General features: G+C 39.0%; 1 protein-coding gene across 1 annotated transcript; it reads right to left on the bottom strand.

Moving 5' to 3' along the window:
- Positions 1 to 17,361: 17,361 nt before the first annotated feature.
- Positions 17,362 to 20,304, bottom strand: LOC104096882 (protein SULFUR DEFICIENCY-INDUCED 1-like). The gene is made up of 4 exons (XM_009603333.3): positions 20,143 to 20,304; positions 19,286 to 19,498; positions 18,431 to 18,586; positions 17,362 to 17,990 (listed from the first exon to the last, which is right to left on the bottom strand). Exons 1-4 carry the CDS (start codon positions 20,239 to 20,241, stop codon positions 17,595 to 17,597), a joined length of 864 nt encoding a protein of 287 aa, XP_009601628.1. The 5' UTR covers positions 20,242 to 20,304; the 3' UTR covers positions 17,362 to 17,594.
- Between the last annotated feature and the right edge of the window lie 503 nt (positions 20,305 to 20,807).

Below are 20,807 nucleotides of genomic sequence, written 5' to 3'. Positions count from 1 at the left end.
TGAATATATTGTGGGATCGAGTTGCACGCAGCAACGGAATTGAATATGAATATATTGTGGGATCGGGTTGCACGGCGCAACGGAAAGTGATTTAAGTAATAATTAGTTATGACTGCCGAGTTGGGTTGATTGTTGATATGATTTACCGGTTTAATTTCTATTCATGTTCTCCTATATTGTTGTTATCATTATTATTGCGTACATGTTAATGTAAGTGACCTGCCTTAGCCTCGTCACTACTTAGTCGAGGTTAGGCTCGGTACTTAGTAGGCACATGAGGTCGGTTGTACTCATACTATACTCTGCAATTCTAGTGCAGATACCGGAGTTGGTCCCAGCGGCGTACAGTAGATTTGCTCGGATTCAGCTATCCACAGGAGACTTGAGGTATAGCTGCACGACGTTCGCAGCTCTGAAGTCCCCATCTACTTTATTTTAGCTGTGTATTTATGTCAGACAACTTTATTTTCATTCGGACCCTTATTTGTATTATTCTAGTAGCTCGTGCACTTGTGACACCAGTTCTGGAATGGTATTTAGACATTGCTATTATTATGGTTTACTCATTTTATTTAAGATTTTATTCCAGTTATTAGTTTCTTTATTATTAATTAAATTAAATTATTTAAAAAATGGTTAAAATTATTCTAACGTTGGCTTGCCTAGCAAGTGAAATGTTAAGCGCCATCACGGTCCCGAAGGTGGGAATTTCGAGTCGTGACAAGTAGCTTTGCCGATTGGTGCACTAATGGCGCATGGTATTGACACTTGTCGCATTTCTGAACAAATGACTTGGCGTCTTGTTCCATCTAGGGCCAGTAGTATCCTGTCCTAACTAATTTTAAGTCCAATGAGTCTGCACCTGAATGATTTCCACATATTCCTTCGTGAACCTCTCTCATGACGTAATTAGCCTCGGAGGGTCCTAAACACCGGGCCAACGGGCCTTGGAATGACCTTCTCTACAACTGTCCTCCCCAGAAGCTGTAATGAGCTGCTTTGGTGAGGAGTGCCCGGGATACCTTCGGGTCTTCGGGCAGTTTACCGTGCTCAAGGTAGTCGATGATTTCATTTCTCGAGTCCCAGACCAAATTTGTCACGACCCCAATTTTCCCTTCATAGGATGTCGTGATGACACCTAGTCTTTACGACTAGATAAGCCTAATATTTGAAATCAATTGAGCAGATATAATTAACAAAATACTTAAAACCAGTCTGATAAACTCATATAACTTCTAAAAAACATAATCTCAACCATAAAATCCCCAAGAACTGTGGAACATAGTCATAAGCTCTATAGAATAAAACTAAGATATCTAATACATCATTGTTTGAAAGAAATACAATATGAAGTAAAATAGGGAAGGTGACTTCGAGGCCTACGGACGTGGAACAGGTATACCTTGAAGTTTCCAAGCAGCAGCTCAAACCAACTCTAGCGTCCGTCACGGGAAGACGTACCTGGATCTGCACAAAAATTGTGCGGAAGCGTAGTATGAGTACACCACAACGGTACCCAGTAAGTATTAATCCTAACCTCGGTAGAGTAGTGACGAGTCCAGGTCAAGACACCTACCAGGATATAAATAAACAGTATGAAAATGAAATACGGGTAAATAATGGAAAGCGAAGAAATAACTGGTGTGAAACAAGATAATAACCTGAACTAATATCGGAAATCAAACATGGAAATAGCATAAAAGAAGCAACTAAAGAGAACAACAATGATCATATACGGACAACAACTGCTACGACAATAAAGAATGAAACAACAATAAATGTTCCAACCAAAACTCTTTGCAACATGAAATAAATAGCGAGAATCACAATGAGGTACCACCTCATGTATAATAAATCACAACCGAGGTACTGCCTCATATAATCAAGAATCACATCGGAGGTACCGCCTCGTATTCACATTTCTTAATTTTAATCACAATCTTTCCTTATACCGCCGCGTGAGCCTTACATTTGAAATAGGTTTTGAAAACGGTTTTCCCGAAATAGCTACATGCACATTATCCCACCTTATGATGCCATGTGGCTTCACGTAGTTCCCCTACAAGAACCACGCAAATAAGTCCCAGCTTATACCGCCGCATGCACATTAACCCCAAACCTTATAGCCCCGTATGCGCATCAATATCACATCACAATAACAACTCGCACCACAAGTGCACATATATCACAACTTGCCAATAATCAACAATATTAATGTTTCCACAATAATAACCCACGACTCCACCATAACGTGTACAATAATAGTAACAATAACAATGAATGTAAAATATTTAACAAGAAGATGTTTCAACAATAACGATTTCGTCTCAACGTGATAACGGTTTCATAACTTCAACACCAATAAAACAATGAGAAAGAATGTATAACCACGATGTTAAGTAAGAATAACTCACAATAGAATAGATAACGTATAACAATGACTTCAAATAATGGAAATCAACAATGAGAGAGACATGGATAATAACTTCAAATAGTGATAATCAACAATGAAAGAGATAACACGTAACAATTAAAGAGGCAACAAGTTCAACTAAAACATGAGAGCAATTTATCAATTAGAATGTGGAATAAGTGTTAACAAAATCATCTAAGGCATGTAAGGATAGACTAACACAAGTAATAATAGATTGACTATGAGAATATAGAACATGATATGACGATTAATTTAAGACATGGAAGAAGTATAAGTAGCCTAAACTGGTAAAATACCACACTATTCCTCCCCACTAAAAAAAGCGATTGAGAATCTCGAGACGTACCCACTCGTCACCTTACATACACGGATTTCATTTAGCACAATGGACTCAAACAATACCAATCCTAATGGGTAGTTTCTCCCACACAAAGTTAGGCAAGACACTTACCTCAACTGGGCCAAATCAACACTTGGGAATAGCTTTTCCCTTCAAATATGCCTCCATACGGCTCAAATCTAACCAAAATCGACTTAATATCATCAAACAATGCTAGGGAATTCAATTGCAATAGATAAATCTAAGATCTTTATACTTTTCCCAAAAATTCAACAAAAGTCAACCCAGGGCTCGCCCGGTCAAAACCCAGATCCAATGGTAGATTACGTCTATCCATGACCCCACGAGTTCATATATGTGATTAGTTTTAGAATCCAAGCACAAATCGACTCTTAAAACTCAATTTCCTATTATTACTTTTTCAAAAACTTGACAACATTTCACAAATTTTCAATTTGATTCACATGATTTGATGTTAAAATCTAAGATATGTTGATGGATATGATTAGAAATGGATTAGAATCAGTTACCCAAAGTTTGTAGGCGAAAATCCCCTCTCCAAATCGCCTCCTAACGAGTCTAGGGTTCAAAAATGAGAGAATGAGAGATAAAATCCCGACTTTCAGCCCTTATGTTCAGCTGTAGTTGTCGCAATTGCGAATAAAATCTCGCAATTGTGGCACTAACAGGCCTGGGAAGCTCTTCGCAATTGCGAACCCAGCTGCCCTTGCAATAGCGACAAATCCATCGCAAATGCGAACCTTAGACAGCCCAGAAATCCTTCGCAAATGCGACCAAGGCATCGCATTTACGATACCTGAAGTTCCTTGCTATGGTCGCACATGCGCCCCTAGTATTCGTAATTGCGACATTAGAAGGCACCAGACGCCAGACTTTCATTTTCAGTCCAAAAACTTTTCGAAATATGTCTGCAACTCATCCGAGCCCTCGGCGCTCCAAACCAAACATATACACAAGTCTAAAAATATCATACAAACTCGCTCGCGCGATCAAAACACAAAAATAACATCTAAAACTATGAATTGAAGTCTAAAACGTATGAATTTCAAAGAAATTTTCAAGAACTTCTAGAATTATAACTAAACGTCTGAATCCTATCAAATCAACCCCGAACGACACCAAATTTTGCAGACAAGTTCTAAATATCATAACGAATTTATTCCAAGTCCCAAAATCAAATTCCGAGCTTGATAACTAAAAGTCAACCTACGGTCAAACTTTTCAACTTCAAATTGCCAAATTTTGGCAAATCAACATAAATCGACCTACGGACTTTCAAAATCAATTATGGGCATACGCCCAAGTATGAAATCACAATACGGAGCTATCGGAGCCATAAAACATAGTTCCGGGGGTCGTTTTCACAAAAGTCAAAGTTGGGATAATATTTTCTAATTTAAACTTCTAAGTTAAGAATCAAGAGTCCAACTCAACCCGAAAGATTTCCGGAACGAAACTAACAACCCCGCAAGTCTTAAAATCATAAACACACATGTGTGAAGCATAAAAAGGGGTAACAGGGCAAAATTTCACAAGACGACCGATCAGGTCGTTACATTCTCCCCCTCTTAAAACAAATGTTCTTCCTCGAACATGCATAAAGGCATACCTAAAGTGGTGAATAGATGAGGATAACGACTCTGCATGTCGTGCTCTGTATCCTAGGTCGCCTTCTAGACCGGATGACCCCTCCATTAAACCTTCACTAAAGCAATATTCTTTTATCTTAACTTCCGGACCTACCTGTCCAATATAGCCACAAGATCCTCAATATAAATCAAATCCTCATCCAATTGGACTCTGTTGAAGTCTAGAACATGAGACGGATCACCATAATACTTTCGGAGCATAGAATCATGGAATACCGGATGAACCGCAGATAGACTAGGTGGCAATACAAGCTTGTAGGTCACCTCTCCAATCCTCTCAAGGATCTCAAAAGGTCCGATATACCTAGGGCTCAACTTGCCCTTCTTCCCGAACCTCATCACACCCTTCATGGATGAAACCCGAAGCAAGACTCGCTCTCCAACCATGAATGCAACATCGTGAACCATCTGATCCACATAAATCTTCTATCTAGATTGGGTTGTACGAAGCCAATCCTGGATCATCTTGACCTTCTCCAAGGCATCTCGAACCAAATCTATGCCTAATAACTTTGCCTTTCCTGGATCAAACCACCCAACTGGAGAACGACATCGTCTCTCATATAGGGCCTCATAAGGAGCCATCTGAATACTCGATTGGTAGTTGTTGTTGTAGGCAAACTCCGCAAGTGGCAAGAACTGATCCCAAGCACCCCCAAAATCCATAACACAAGCACGAAGCATATCCTCCAATATCTGAATAGCGTGCTCGGATTGTCCGTCTGTCTGAGGGTGAAATGTTATACTCAACTCAACTCGTATGCCTAGCTCATGTTGTACAGCTCTCTAGAAATGCGATGTAAAATGTGTACCCGGTAAGAGATGATGGATACTGGTATGCCATGAAGTCGGACAATATCGCAGATATAAATCTAAGCTAGATGCTCTGAAGAATAGGTAGTCACTACCGGAATGAAGTGAGCTAACTTGGTCAACCTGTCCACAATCACCTATACCACGTCAAACTTCTTCTAAGTCTGTGGGAGCCCAACAACGAAATCTATGGTTACACGCTCCCATTTCCACTCGGGAATCTCAATTTGCTGAAGCAAACCACCCGGTCGTTGATGCTCGTACTTCACCTGTAGACAATTTAGGCACCGAGCTAATAAGGAAGGTTAGATAAAATGTACGTTGGTGCTCGGCAAGTATGGCCCGGGTGCTAGTCATGACCCTCCAGTTGGGTCGTGACAAACTTGAGCAAGTCTGTCCTAGGGGTTGTCTATGAGCCGTGTCTAGTAGAGTTTTGATTATGGATGTGTAGCGCGCCACATTTATAATCAGGAGGCTACATGACATCTAGGGTTGTTACCTTCTTCCTAAATCCATATCGTGCGTAGAGTTGAGTCGTAAGTGTTCATATCTAATATTCACCTTGTTTTCTTTCAGCGATGCCTTCGACTAGGAAGCAAGCGATTAGTAAACGGCTTGATACAGCTGTGGGAGAGGGTAACATTCAGGTGCCTCCAGCCAGAGCAGGCCAAAGTGAGGCTCAGAGTGAGATGCCGTCTCATACCTCTCCGTCTCCTCCAGAGGATATTAGGAGGCACCCAGTACATCCAGTTCCTCCGTCTAGAACTACAGACCGCGATATGCACAGTGCGGTGCAATTGTTGACTAGCTTGGTAGCTGCTCAGGCTCAAAGGCAGAATACCGGTGCTGCTGATAAACCGGTTAGTGCGAGAGTTCGTGATTTTATTAATCTAGACCCTCCAGTGTTTACCGGATCAGACCCCAAGGAGGACCCACAAACATTTATTGATCAGGTTCATCGTACATTGCGGGTTATGCATGCTAGTGATACGGAGGCAGTAGAGTTGGCTTCTTATCGGTTACGGGATTTAGCGATTTTCTGGTATGATAGTTGGGAGAGATCTAGGGGTCTGAACGCTCCTCCAGCCGTGTGGAAGGAATTTTCTGAGGCCTTTCTTCGTCACTACTTGCCAGTTGAGATACGACGAGCTAGAGCTGATATGTTCTTGAACCTTCGACAGGGTAATATGAGTGTACGAGAGTATAGTATACAGTTTGATTCTTTAGCAAGGTATGCTCCCCATATGGTAGCCGAGATGAGTGATCGGGTGCATCTGTTCGTGAACGGGTTGGGACCACATCTAATAAATGAGTGCACAACAGCCTCCTTGGTAGAGGGCATGGATATTTCCCGTATTCAGGCTTATGCCCAGACCCTAGAGGATCGTAAGCGCCAGCAAAGGGCAGATAGGGAGCAGGATAGGGGCCAGCATAAGAGGGCGAGATTTGCAGGGTATTCTGATGAGTTTAGAGGCAGTATCAGGCCCCAATCTTCGAGGAGTTCGGCGCCACCTGTAGCTAGTGCTCCTCCAAAGTTTCAGAGGCCTCGGTATGATCGATTTACCTATTCTGGTTTAGGTCAGAGTTCGAGGGCATCAGGCTCACAATTTCATAGAGATACTAGTCAGACGAGACCCCCAACACCTCGTTGTGATCAATGCAGCAAGGCCCACTTTGGACTGTGCCGTCGAGGTTCCGATGCGTGCTATTCTTGCGGACAGCCTGGCCATATGATGCGGGATTGTCCTAACAGAGGAGGTGGTGGTATGGCTCAGCCGACTGGATCTGTGTCTTGTTCTTCCTCATCAGTTCGACCTCCAGCATAAGGTTTTCAACAGTCGACAGGTCGTGGTAGAGGTAGAGGTTCAGTGCCGAGTTCGAGTGGCGCTCAAAATCGAACCTATGCTCTAGTAGGTCGACAAGATCTCGAGTCGTCTTCGGATGTTGTTACAGGTATATTGCCTGTGTTTTCTTATGATATATATGCGCTAATTGATCCAAGATCTACCTTATCATATGTTACACCCTTTGTGGCTAATAAGTTTGGCATTGAACCTGAATTGATAATTAAACCACTTGCGGTATCCACTCCGATAGGAGATTCTGTGATTGCTAGAAGGGTATATAAAGGTTGCACTGTGATGATTTGTAGTCGTCAAACCTCGGCAAATTTATTTGAGTTAGAAATGGTTGATTTTGATGTGATAATGGGAATGGACTGGTTGGCCTCATGCTATGCAAATGTTGACTGTCGTACGAAGATGGTTAGGTTTTAGTTTCCTGGTGAACCCGCCATTGAATGGAAGGGGAACATTGCTACGCCGAAAGGTAGGTTTATTTCCTATCTTAAGGCAAGGAAGATGATCTCAAAAGGTTACATTTATCATCTTGTTCGCGTTAGGGATGCGAAGGCGAAGCCGCCTACTCTACAATTAATCCCCGTGGTCAATGAATTTCCAGATGTTTTCCCAGATGAACTCCCTGGCCTTCCTCCTGAAAGGGAGATTGAGTTTAGCATTGATGCAATGCCTGACACTCAACCGATCTCTATCCCTCCATACAGGATGGCACCCGATAGAGTTGCAAGAGTTGAAGGCGCAGTCGAAGGACTTGCTGGATAAGGGTTTCATTAGGCCTAGCACTTCACCTTGGGGTGCGCCAGTCTTGTTCGTGCGGAAGAAAGATGGGTCATTAAGGATGTGTATCGATTATCGACAGTTGAATAAGTTTACAATAAAGAACAAGTATCCACTTCCAAGGATTGATGACCTGTTTGACCAACTCCAGGGTGCCAAGTATTTCTCCAAGATTGACTTGCATTCAGGGTATCATCAGGTGAGGGTTAAGGAGAAGGATATTCCAAAGACGGCCTTCCGGACAAGATATGGGCATTTTGAGTTCTTGGTGATGTCGTTCGGGCTAACAAATGCCCCAGCAGCTTTTATGGATCTCATGAATAGTGTATTCAGGCCCTATCTTGATGTGTTCATGATCGTATTCATTGATGACATTCTGGTGTATTCTCGTTCGGAGGCGGAACATGCGGGCTACTTGCGGATAGTATTACAGACCCTTCAGGATCATAAGTTATATGCTAAGCTCTCTAAATGTGAATTCTGGCTGAACTCAGTAGCATTCCTTGGCCATGTGATATCTGATGAGGGTATTAGTGTCGACACTCAGAAGATCGATGCAGTGAAGAATTGGCCGAGACCTACAACACCGTCAGAAGTCCGCAGCTTCCTGGGGCTAGCAGGATATTATAGGCGGTTTGTAGAAGGGTTTTCCTCTATATCAGCACCATTGACTAAGTTAACACAGAAAGCTACCAAGTTCCAGTGGTCTGATTCTTGTGAACATAGTTTTCAGGAGCTAAAGAATCGATTGACATCCGCGCCAGTGCTCACTCTCCCAGAAGGAACAAAAGGTTATGTGGTATATTGTGATGCCTCAGGTATAGGTTTGGGGTGCGTATTGATGCAACATGGGAAGGTGATTGCTTATGCATCAAGACAATTAAAGAAGCATGAAAAGAATTACCCGACTCATGATTTGGAATTGGCTGCAGTAATATATGCTTTGAAGATATGGCGGCACTACTTATACGGCGTCCATGTTGACATCTACACAGATCACAAGAGTTTACAATACATCTTCAAGCAGAAGGAGTTGAATTTGAGGCAGCGTAGGTGGCTTGAATTACTGAAAGACTACGATGTTGAGATATTGTACCATCCCGGTAAAGCCAATGTTGTGGCCGACGCTCTCAGCCGTAAGTCAATGGAAAACTTAATACATATTGAGGCAGGTAGACAAGGGTTGACCAAAGAGCTTCACCAGCTGGCCAATATGAGAATCAGATTGTTGGACTCTGATGACGGAGGTGTTACTGTACAGAATACAGCAGAATCATCTTTGGTAGCCGAGGTAAAAGCACGGCAATATGAAGATCCTACCTTAGTAAGATTGAGAGAGGGAATTCAGCAGTGTAAGATTACAGCTTTCAAGATCGGAGGAGATGGGACACTGAGATACCAGGGCCGATTATGTATGCCTAGTGTGGCAGGGTTGCGAGAGAAGATTATGATTGAGATTCATGAGTCCCGATATTCTATCCATCCTGGATCGACAAAGATGTATCATGATGTTAAGGAGCAGTATTGGTGGGATAACATGAAGAAGTCTATTGCAGAATTTGTAGCCCAGTGTCCTAATTATCAACAAGTAAAGATCGAGCATCAGAAACCCAGTGGATTGATTCAGAATATAGAGATTCCGACCTGGAAATGGGAGGTGATTAATATGGACTTCATTATTGGATTACCTCGCTCTTATCATAAGTTTGACTCCATCTGGGTGATAGTTGATCGACTTACAAAATCTGCCCATTTTCTGCCAGTTAAGACAACTTACACGGCTGAAGATTATGCGAAATTGTATATCAAGGAGATTGTTAGGCTTCATGGTGTGCCGGTATCTATTATATCAGACCGAGGAGCTCAATTTACGGCTAAATTTTGGAGGTCTTTTCAGAAGGGTTTAGGCACACAAGTAAATCTCAGCACTGCATTCCATCCGCAGACTGACGGACAGGCTGAACGTACCATTCAGACGCTTGAAGATATGCTACGAGCATGTGTTCTAGATTTCAAGGGAATTGGGATGACCATCTTGCACTTATGGAATTTGCCTACAATAATAGCTACCATTCCAGTATTAAAATGGCCCTGTATGAGGCACTGTACAAGAGGATATGTAGATCACCAGTTGGATGGTTCGAAATCGGTGAGACAGAATTATATGGGCCAGATTTGATTCACCAAGCCATTGAGAAGGTGAAAGTGATACAAGAGCGACTGAGGACGGCACAAAGCGGGCAAAAGTCTTATTCCGATGTCCGGTGTCGTGATCTGGAATTTGAGGTTGGTGATTGGGTTTTCCTGAAGATCTCGCCGATGAAGGGTGTTATGCGTTTTGGGAAGAAGGGTAAGTTGAGTCCGCAGTATATTGGGCCGTACAAAATTCTTCGACGAATTGGACAGGTTGCTTACGAGTTAGAATTGCCATCTGAATTGGAATTTGTCCACCCGGTATTCCATGTATCTATGTTGAGGAAATATATTGGAGACCTTTCTCGAGTCGTCCCTATCAAAGATGTACAAGTTACAAAGGATCTATCATATGATGAAGTGCCAGTGGCTATATTAGATCGACAAGTCCGCAAGCTGAGAACAAAGGATGTAGCTTCCGTCAAAGTATTATGGAGGAACAAGAATATAGAAAAAATGACATAGGAAGCAGAAGAGGAGATGAAGTATAAATACCCTTACCTATTCCAGAGTGAAGATAACGAGGATGCCGGGGGAAAGAAGGACGCATTATAAGGTGAAACGGCTCTATGAGGTAAGCAATAGCTTGTGAATACTCTTTTTTTTAATACAAAATGGTAATATGCAGATAATGTACATATCCATAATGCTTTGTATAGTCTTGTAAGGCCATAGGTTAGGTTTAACTGCTTGCAAGTTTGGCTAGTGTCCATTTTATAGGGGAAACTCAGCCGGAAATCTCCGTCGGAATCCACAATGAGTTAGACACCCCATAAACCCTTACATTCGAGGACGAATGTTCCTAAGGGGGAGAGGGTGTTACAACCCAAATTCGCATACCATAGATCACGCCGTAAGTTAGTCGACGTAAATCCAAGAAGAGATTATCTTTGAGATGATAAGAAGTTAATCCTATTGGTCTTAAACGATACAAGGGTGTATAAGAGTGGTTAACAAGTATTTGAAGTTAAACGAATCAAGGATGTTGTAACCCGTATTTTCGGGTAACACTAGAGGTGATTAATTGTCCCAAGAGGTCATGTTTTAATGTATTTGAATCATATAATATCCGTATCATAAGTCTTGAAGTCAAGCGAGTTATGAAACAAAAGTCGATAAAAGTTGTCGCAACTTACGTTTATAATATTACTTAAACTTTAGGTCAAATGTTACTACATTTTTATCCCAATGTACTTGGAATTATGGGGTGATATACCTATCAAATTGAAGATCTATGAGTCTAGTTTCCAACACATTAAACCGTTCATCGATACGATCTCGGAATAGAGAGATATTCGCGTTTTTGCGAGAGTGCGCCAAACAGCTCTCTATGGGGCCCACATAGGCGGTTTAAGACATATGGATATATATATATATATATATATATATATATATATATATGATACCTCAACCCCATTTTAAGTCATTATTTTTCAGTATATTCAGACCTTAGAACCCTAAAAACAGTCTATCAAGGTTCTCTCATGATCCAAGACCCAAACAAAGGGCAAATAACACAAATCAAATGTCGGGAATCCCGTGGCGCTAGTAAGTTTCTTGTTCTTCTTGTTGTTGCTGATTTTTGTGTTGTTCTAGATCGTGTGGGAGGTTGTTTTAAGTGTTTTATGTTCTGTAAATACACCTTAAAGTTTTTAATATCAACCCTAGGTGATTTCAAGTCTTCTAAAGTAATTCTAGTGCTGAAAAACCCGAATTAATTGCTAGTTTCGCTTCCTTGTTCTTGTGGCAGAATTGGAGGGATATTTCGTGGAAAATTAAGGTCAAATTGGAGTTGTTCTTTCTGTTTAAAGGTAAGGAACCTCTTACTCTATATATATTTAAGATTATCCAAGTTGCGGCTAAGTCGTTGAAGCTAGAACTTGTGAAATATATATCAAAAGGCTTGGTAGTAATGTTGTTGGTTGGTGGACTATTTTAGAGGCTCAATATGATTATTAATGATGTTGTTTGGGCTGTTTGGTGATTGTATTGACTTGTGGTAAGTCATATAAATAGGGGAGGTGCTGTCCGTTTCATCGTAAAATAGGTTGCGGTCGATACATAATAGTTACGACGCTTAAACGATAATGATAGTGTAATTTGTCTTATTGTAGATTAAGGAGTCGTGACATTTGTATAGCTTGAGGTTGGGCAGTATATACAAGGTATGTGAGGCTATCCCCTTCATTCTTTTGCATGACTCCGATTGTACATAATTTAATGAACGAGCTCCCAAAGATACTCTACTCTTAGAAGCTAGCAGTACTTACATTGCTGCCCTTCTTATGAAACGATTGATATTGATGTTACTTCTCTTATTCTTATATTATCAATGTTGTTGGTAGTTCCTGATTCTTATAAGATTCTTGATGAAGAGTTAATCCTAATAACGTGTACGAAGGATACCGACCTTACGTCACTCTGAAAGGTTCAAAATGTGATTCCAATGAGTCCAGCATGCATCATATATATGTATCTATTTTACTCTACCGAGCCGCGCTATAGTCGGCCGGGTATGGCACCTATTGTGCAACCACTGATCAGTTGGGTTTTACCGAGCTCCACGTGGCCGGGTACGATTCTACCGAGCCCTATGATGGCCGGGTACGTTTTACCGAGCCTATTACGGCCGGGTACGATATGATGATGGTGATGCCCACAAAGACGTATGTTTTAAAAGTTTATGTATATATATGTATATATCATGTATTTCATGTCAGTAGCCCTCAGAGGTACCCAGATGTCACAGGATGTATATTCTCTATCCCTGTTTACATTACTGTTCTTACCTATGCTTTCTTGCCTCACATACTCAGTACTTTATTCGTACTGACGTCCTTTTTATTTGTGGACGCTGCATGTCGTGCTGCAGGTCCTGATAGACAGGTAGACGTAGCTCCCCCACCACAGTAGGCTGTCCAGTTCAGCGGTTATTGGCGAGATCCCTTCTCCGGACTTGCCGTGGTCTTGGTATGCATTTTTGTTATAGACATTATGGGTATGTCGGGGCCCTGTTCCGGCAATGTTGTAGCACTTATGTTCCTTTAGAGGCTCATAGACAGGTGTCGACTTATGTATGGTTTAGAATGCCTTGTCGGCTGATTTTTGTTGTATAGTCTTTCATCGCAGCATGGTAGCTCGTACCTTATATATAGTTTCTTGACAGTCTTGTCGTCCCATATTATGTATGTTCATGACATTATCTTTCATTGTTGGATGTTCATGATCCATGTCTACTATTTATATTGATCTTGTCGGCCCTTAAAGATAATAAGGAAGGTTAGATAAAATGTACGTTGGTGCTCAGCAAGTATGGCCTGGGTGCTAGTCATGACCCTCCAGTTGGGTCGTGACACGTCGGAGCTCTTCAGGTTCATCCCCTTAGTAAATGCCTCAGCTGCACATTCGTCTGGCATGATCGGTAACAACATCCTTTCTTTTTAAAACCTAGTCACAAATTCGCGTAGAAACTCTAACTCTCCTTGCGAAATTGTGAATATGTCCGCCTTCCGAGCCGGGACCTTCCTGGCCCCGGCACGGGCCTTGATGAAAGAATCTGTGAGCATTTCAAAGAAGTCTATTGAGTGCTAGGGTAAAAGTTATTACCATGTCAGGGACCCCTTAGTGAGATTTTTTTCGAATTTCTTTAGTAGGACCGACTCAATCTCATGTAGAGCTAAGTCATTTCGTTTCAATGTCGTTGTATAGGTGGTGATGTGCTCCTGAGGATCTGAAGTCCCATCATACTTTTGTACGTCTGGCATTTTGAACTGCTTCAGAATCAACTCTGGTGCTGCGCTAGGTTTGAACGGCAACTAGGTGTATTTCTTTAAGTCCGGGCCCTTCAGCACTGGTGGTGCGCCCGGAATTTGATCCATTGGAGCGTTTATTTCCCTCATAACTTCATGAGCTTGGTTTTGAAAGGTTCACTATCGTTATTGTTACCAGGTCCGTTGTCGATCCCCCCGGCCCCGTCGAAGTCGACCTCATCCCTAGGGGTGTTGTTATTTACCCTTTGCGCTGTTTGATTTGCGGGAGCACCGGGAGGAACTGGACTCTTCTATTCGCGTTGTTGGAAGCACCCGACAATGCTTGCTCAGTTCTGTCGTGGCCTGGTCTTGCCATGAGAGATTGCCCATGATAGCCTTTTGTTGTTCTCTCAAGATCCTCGCCGTTTCCGCAATGTGCTCGTCTTCAGCGTCATAAGGAGTCTCCTCCAGAACGTGTCGGGGATACTGCCCGCCATGAACCGGCGTGGCTACATCCATATTACGGGTGTCGCTGATTGAATCCTCGTATTGAGGCGGATTTTTCTGTGCCTCAACATTGTGTGCGATGTTGACATCGTTAGCTGCCATCATCTTTTATATTTTTGCTAAGAAATAAATAATCAAACAGATTAATAATAGATGTAAGGATCAACTCAATTACGCAACTACCTAAGCCCCACGGTGGACGCCAAACTATTTACTTGTAAAACGGTACAGTTGAATTTATAACGTGATTTATAGACAAACGAATCGATTTGATCCCAAAATAATAAATAAATTAAATAAAAATATAAGACTTAGCACTGAATTCGAGATAAAATAGCAGATAACTTTGTTAAGGGAATTAGGCTTCCGAAAACAACCCACAAGAATATTGTTAGATAGAAAATAAAGTATTATTTAGCTTAGAATAGCGTGTAGCATAAATTTGTCAGAATTTTCCCCCTTACAATGGTTGTTGAAGTCACTATTTATAGTTATACCTAGAGAACAAGGTCCTAGGATCAAGCCCCCTCTTAAATGACAATAATGGGGCCACTGATGACTATATAACGACAGGCTATGAATGTCAAAATTCTCTGTAACGGATTGTGTATTCAATACTGAGGAATATTCTAAATTGAATGTCATCTAGTGGCAAATATTCGCCTGCCTTCGTTAAGAATGTTCCCTTCGAGGTCTGCCCGGTGCCAACCGAAGCTGTTGTCCTCGGTCTTGGTTTACACTCGTTTCGTCTTACGTCTGTCCTCGGTTCTACGTGTCATTCTATAATTCGAGTATTTAATGTGAACTGATTTTACCATATACAATATGCCCATATAATTAAGTTAAAACTTGATTAGGGAGGGTAAATAAGTTTCATATGTAGTATAGATAGGTAAAAATTTCTTTTTAATAAATGAATTTAGAGTTTGTTTGATCAAACTTCTAAAAGCTTATTAATTTTTTTTAAAAAAAAAAATTGGGTGACCCTCGGCCCAAATTCTTTTACAGGTGATAGCTCAAATACTTAATATACAAAATATATATATTTGTCGACAAATAGTTTTTTGGGGTCAAAAATATAATTATCCCTTTTAATAAAATAAAGTATCAAATTGTTATTTATATTTTATTATTTCAAATGGCTGATCGATTTCTGTGTATATACTCTTGAAAGTTAACACTAGTTTTCATGTGCTAGACCAATATCGACGAACGTCTTCCGATTCTAATTATTGTTTCCTTTTAGACACTTTTTTCTTGGTTTCCCAACGGTTACATATTTAAACACTTTATGTTAGTCTTCTTCTTAAATACTATCTTGATCTTATTTCCTGATATCTGTGCATTCGAATCTTCTTTAATCGTTGTTGCGATATTAGTTATAAACTCATTATGAATCCTACATATTTAAAATACAAAAAGTTGTGAAAATCAGTATTTAATCTATAGTTCCTATTGCTTTATTATTTTATGACCTGCAAATCATTTAACTAAAAGAATAAATAATATAAAAAATATTATTGGTGAGCTGTAAAATCATCGTAATTTCATTATCTTCATCACTGACTTGGCTATTATTGAAATTTGAATCCTATAAAATATGTATCATAATTAAATTTACTTCAATCACAAATTGCAAAGTTGAGTGGTTATAGAAACATACTTTGAATATCTCTGCACATGGAGAAGGAATGTATTTATTAATATATCCTCGTCGTCAGTAAGCATAAAGTGTTGATGGTTGAGTTGATAGTTTACCGTTGGCTTGCCTAACGGCAACGTTGGGCACCATTACGGTCTATGATAGAAGCATAAAGTGTTGATGGTTGAGTTGATAGTTTACCGTTGGCTTACCTAACGGCAACGTTGGGCACCATTACGGTCTATGATAGAAACTAGGTCGTGACACATACCATGGTAGAGCCCCCCCATGTATCTTAATTAACTCTAAAAGTACTGGAACTCACCAAGGGGTCATAGTACGTAGAAGCTGCGATAGACATTGACAATGTGGTCTAGTTGCTTGAGGTCCAATTGAATCTTCGGAGCAAATTTGGAGGAGGTTGCGTTATGATTCGATACAAAAAAATGCCTCTTGAGACATGATCAAAATAAGCCAAATTAAGTAAAGTTATGGCCTCCATCTGTGTAGATAATCTATATCGGTCTCTCAAGGCCTGCAAAAGCACATTAAATATTAAAAAAGCATTATGTATTGTTCTTCACACAATTTAAACCACTCTATTCATGCTACTTAAAAAACTGCAAGTACACCTAAAAACAAGTTGCCATTGATCTTGCCTAATTAAGCAGACAACTATACTTTAAAATGATTACTTTGACCTATATAGATCGATGCATGATCAATCTAAACTAATTAACAATTAGTCGTTATACTAAAAGTAGTCTAATTTGATCGTTTTTGAGGAGTAGTTGATTGAAGATATTTTATTATGTTATATATTAAGGAGAAGTGAAGACTCAGGTTTTAGAAGTTACATATGTTATGATGGATAATAGTGAGATTTGAGAAGGTAGATCATTATATCTAGTAGTAAGAGGGCAAACAAGTGATGGGTTGGTTAGACGCACGTTATGATTTTGAAATCTGCCAGATAAGAACTTGATATTTAAATGGAGAAAGATAGAACGACGAGGGCACTATCCGATGAGTCTCAATTCATGTGTCACTGACCTCGAGGATTTCTCGACTTTATGAAAAAAGGAATCCAAGAAATTATATATACATATGTGGTTTGTTTGATGAGAATTAGGACATTGCAGGTTCTCGTACGAGGGAGAATAATGAGTCGATTACCGCGGGTTTTAATGTTGTATATTAAATAAGACTATTCTAATCTGAACCTCTAGTTAAGTGTGAAATCATTACATCACACTCTTCAGTAGTTAGAACTCGTTACTTGTTAGTGCCTTGTTGCAATTTTAAACGAGAATTGGATTGCGAATTATGACCTCTTGACCACCAAATTGTCCGCTCTAAAACAAAAAATTGAGAATGAAACGATAAAAGGTACACATCCATTCAAACACAACCTAAATAGATTCATTTCCCAATCTTGGCCCTAAGATCTAATGTACATTACAATTTACAGGTTTCACATGCCTCTTATTTTATACAACATCTAAACCCTTAACCCTAAATCATAAACCCGACGAGACTACAAATATTTACAATGATCCTCATAAGAATAAGGAACACAACATGTCCAAGATAGAAAAAATAGAAATCAATCAACATGCCAATTGATCTCTAAATGTAGAGATTTCCTCAAATATTGGTAGCCTTCTTGATTTGGGCCGGGCCCATTCATTAAGCTCATTTACAAAATCATCATCCAAATTAAGGCCCGGAATATTTTGCAAAAAGTGTGGGGGTTGCTTTGAGTCCAATTCCAACAATAATTCCTCCACTCTATTTTTTGTTCTTGTATCATCAGAGCCCAAATATTTACCACTCCAAACATCTTCAAGAATATAACGGGCCTCATCATAACGGGCTTGCTTTATCAAGCAATGGGCCAAGTTGCAGGCCTTGTTGCTGTCTGCATAAATCATTTGGGCTTTCTTGTACACCACTTCTGCTGCCATATGATTTCCTTTCTGCATATAAGCCCAACCCAAATTACCCTAAAACAGTCGGAAAATAAAGCACAAAAATTAGGGGAAAAATTAGAAATAACCAGATTTACAACCGGTAATTGAAAAATAGCCACAATTTCAAAGGTAACCAAATTTTAGTCACTTTTCCATGTAAAGGTAAATTTTGAACAAAAACGCCCTTAAAAATCAGAAAATTTTTTAGCATAATATGCTGGAGTTCGATTTTTAAAGCATAATGTGCTGGAATTTCATAATGTGTTGGAGTACCAACATAATATGCTTGAAGTTTATATGCAGGAGCTCCATAATTCAGTATGATGCTGGAACTTTCCGTGTGATGGAGTTCCAACATAATTTGTTGGAAGTTTATACGCATGAACTCCATAATCTGGCATATTGTGTACATGTGCATGCTAAAAAAAAAAAATTGAAGCAACAAAATTAAAGAAAGTGGAAAGTATAATTACCAGAACTCTTGCAGTTTCTTGGCTAATAGTAACTTGAAACTTCTTTCCATGAGATCTAGCAGTTTTGGTAGGCCTACCATTGAAGAGTTTCCCTTCGTATATTTGTCTCAGCTTTTGCTTTAATAGCGCTATTTGCTTGTCTACTTTTCCACATTTCTACATACAAAATTATATTATGCAGAAATTAGTGCATATGGCAATTCAGCTTATTAATTAGTTCAGATCTGGCATAAATTTTATAAAAGAAAAAGATTCTTGGAAACTTACCGTCTTCAACATACGATGACATTTTTGTTACTTTAAAATCATGTTATTAAAAGTAAATTAACAAAAAGTTTTGGGTTAAATTAACAGTGGCAGATTTATATATTGAGCTATGGGTGCTTGAGCATCCATTATTTTTTGAGCCAGACACTAATAACTATATAAAAAAATTAGTAATTCATACAAATATATCAACTAAGCACCCAGTTTCAGTATTAATTTTAGGATTAAAAATAGTTAATCACCCATAATTTAAAACTTCTTAATCCACCACTGATTGAAAATAAAAAATGTGTCATTCTTTTTTTAACAGAATAAAAAGAAAATAGTGTCATATAAAATGAAATAAAGAGAACATAATAGCAGGAGATATATACACAAATTACAAAATCAGATAGTAATACATGTTTCCTTTTATTCAGCTGATAAAAGATAATAAATTATGTGTACATAAGGATGTGACTTAATGGTTAATGAAATCAAAACGAATATCATAAAAGACCAAGTTTAAAGTCAAATTTCAACAACTACAAAAAAAAAAATACTGGGTGATTTCTTTCTATTTGTAATTTTTCTTTTATTAACATATACCTTGAAGAGGTCGAGTAGGACATTATCAAGGGACTCCTGAGCTTGTTTGGAGCAAAGCCATCTAAAAGATTTGATAGCTTCAATGGCTTCTTCACTTCTATCCAATTGCTTCATAACCACTGCCATGTCTTTTAGTGCACTATCTACTCTGTCTCCTGTATTTATAGCTTTCCAAAACCATATTATTGATCCTTCTGGGTCCTTCATAACTACCTGCATATAGTACATATATAGAATTAGCTTAATTTTTCTAAGAATTAATTTAACAACTTCTCTCTTAAGTATTTATCTAATTTAACTGTATTATTCTCATGGATAAATCACTCAACTTTTACTTTATTGCATCGAAACAAAAAAGACACTTAACTTTACCTAGCAAACAAAAAAAAAACAGCTCAATGCACAAAGCATCCCGCATTTATATAGGATCCGAGGAAGAGCCGCACCGTAATGGGTGTGATATGGATAACCTACCCCAATACAAGCATTGGTGGCTGCTTCCATGACTCAAACCCGTGACTTATATATCACACGAAAACAATTTTACAGTTGCTCCAAGGTTTCCCTGCAACTTTACCTAGCTAAGAATCATGAAAATCGCTAAAGTATTTTCTATAACAAAAAAATCAGTCAACTTTTGAATTTTTGCATTATGATGCAATTTAATATGCTATATAGATTAGGACATCAAATTTGCCTTATCTTTAAAGTTACTAAATTCACTTATTTTATTATAGGTAAATGACATGTAATTATCTAATAAATGACCTCGTTATCATAGAATAAAACTTTTAAAACTATTAGTATATAAAAGTTAAACGCAAAAGAAATAATGCAAATTACAAAAAATAACAAACCTGAGCATACTTGGCTTGGACATAAGGGCCATCACCTGAAGGAACTTTATGAAAGACATGAAAGAGTTTCTTCTCTGTTATTCCAACTTTCATTTCCATGTTTCTTTCTCTTCTCTGTAATTTTAATTTTTCCTTCTTTTATTTGTATTTCTTAGTTTTTGGTTTATGGGTATGTGCAGCAACTAACTGAAGAGAAATGGGTACTTTATAGTAATACGTAATATTAATATATAAAAAGCTTAACTGATGATAAGATCTATGAATCTGGTGGGAGATTCAGAACACAGATATATAGACACAATTATACAAATATTATATGTACGAACCAGCATTAATAATCCATCATTGGGGGAGACCACCATTGAACCTAGACGATTATCCGTCTCTATTAATTAGCTAATCTCGCTGCTTCTTTTTTTACTGTATTTGGTTCATCTAAACTCAATATTTTTGACACGAAACATAAATTTATATGTAAAAATACATTAAAATTACAACAAATATTAGATATGAATCAAGCACTTGTTGCATGGACGGTTAAATCCACAATTACCATATCTGGTTCATATGAACCCAATACTTTCGGCATGATATATAAATTTTATCTGTAAAAATAAATTAAAATTGCAACAACTAGTAAATATGAAACCCTAACTTTAAAAATA

The sequence above is a fragment of the Nicotiana tomentosiformis genome, chromosome 2, assembly GCF_000390325.3.
Source record: "Nicotiana tomentosiformis chromosome 2, ASM39032v3, whole genome shotgun sequence".
NCBI classification, from domain to species: Eukaryota; Viridiplantae; Streptophyta; class Magnoliopsida; order Solanales; family Solanaceae; genus Nicotiana; species Nicotiana tomentosiformis.
This window is presented reverse-complemented; position numbering and strand designations above follow the sequence as displayed.

Excerpts from the sequence above, each read along its gene's own strand:
- LOC104096882 (XM_009603333.3), bottom strand. The coding sequence starts at position 20,241 with ATGGAAATGAAAGTTGGAATAACAGAGAAGAAACTCTTTCATGTCTTT. Across the intron at positions 19,499-20,142 it reads TCCAAGCCAAGTATGCTCAG|GTAGTTATGAAGGACCCAGA; the intron begins GTTTGTTATTTT and ends TACTATATGCAG. Across the intron at positions 17,991-18,430 it reads AAGAAACTGCAAGAGTTCTG|GGTAATTTGGGTTGGGCTTA; the intron begins GTAATTATACTT and ends CGACTGTTTTAG.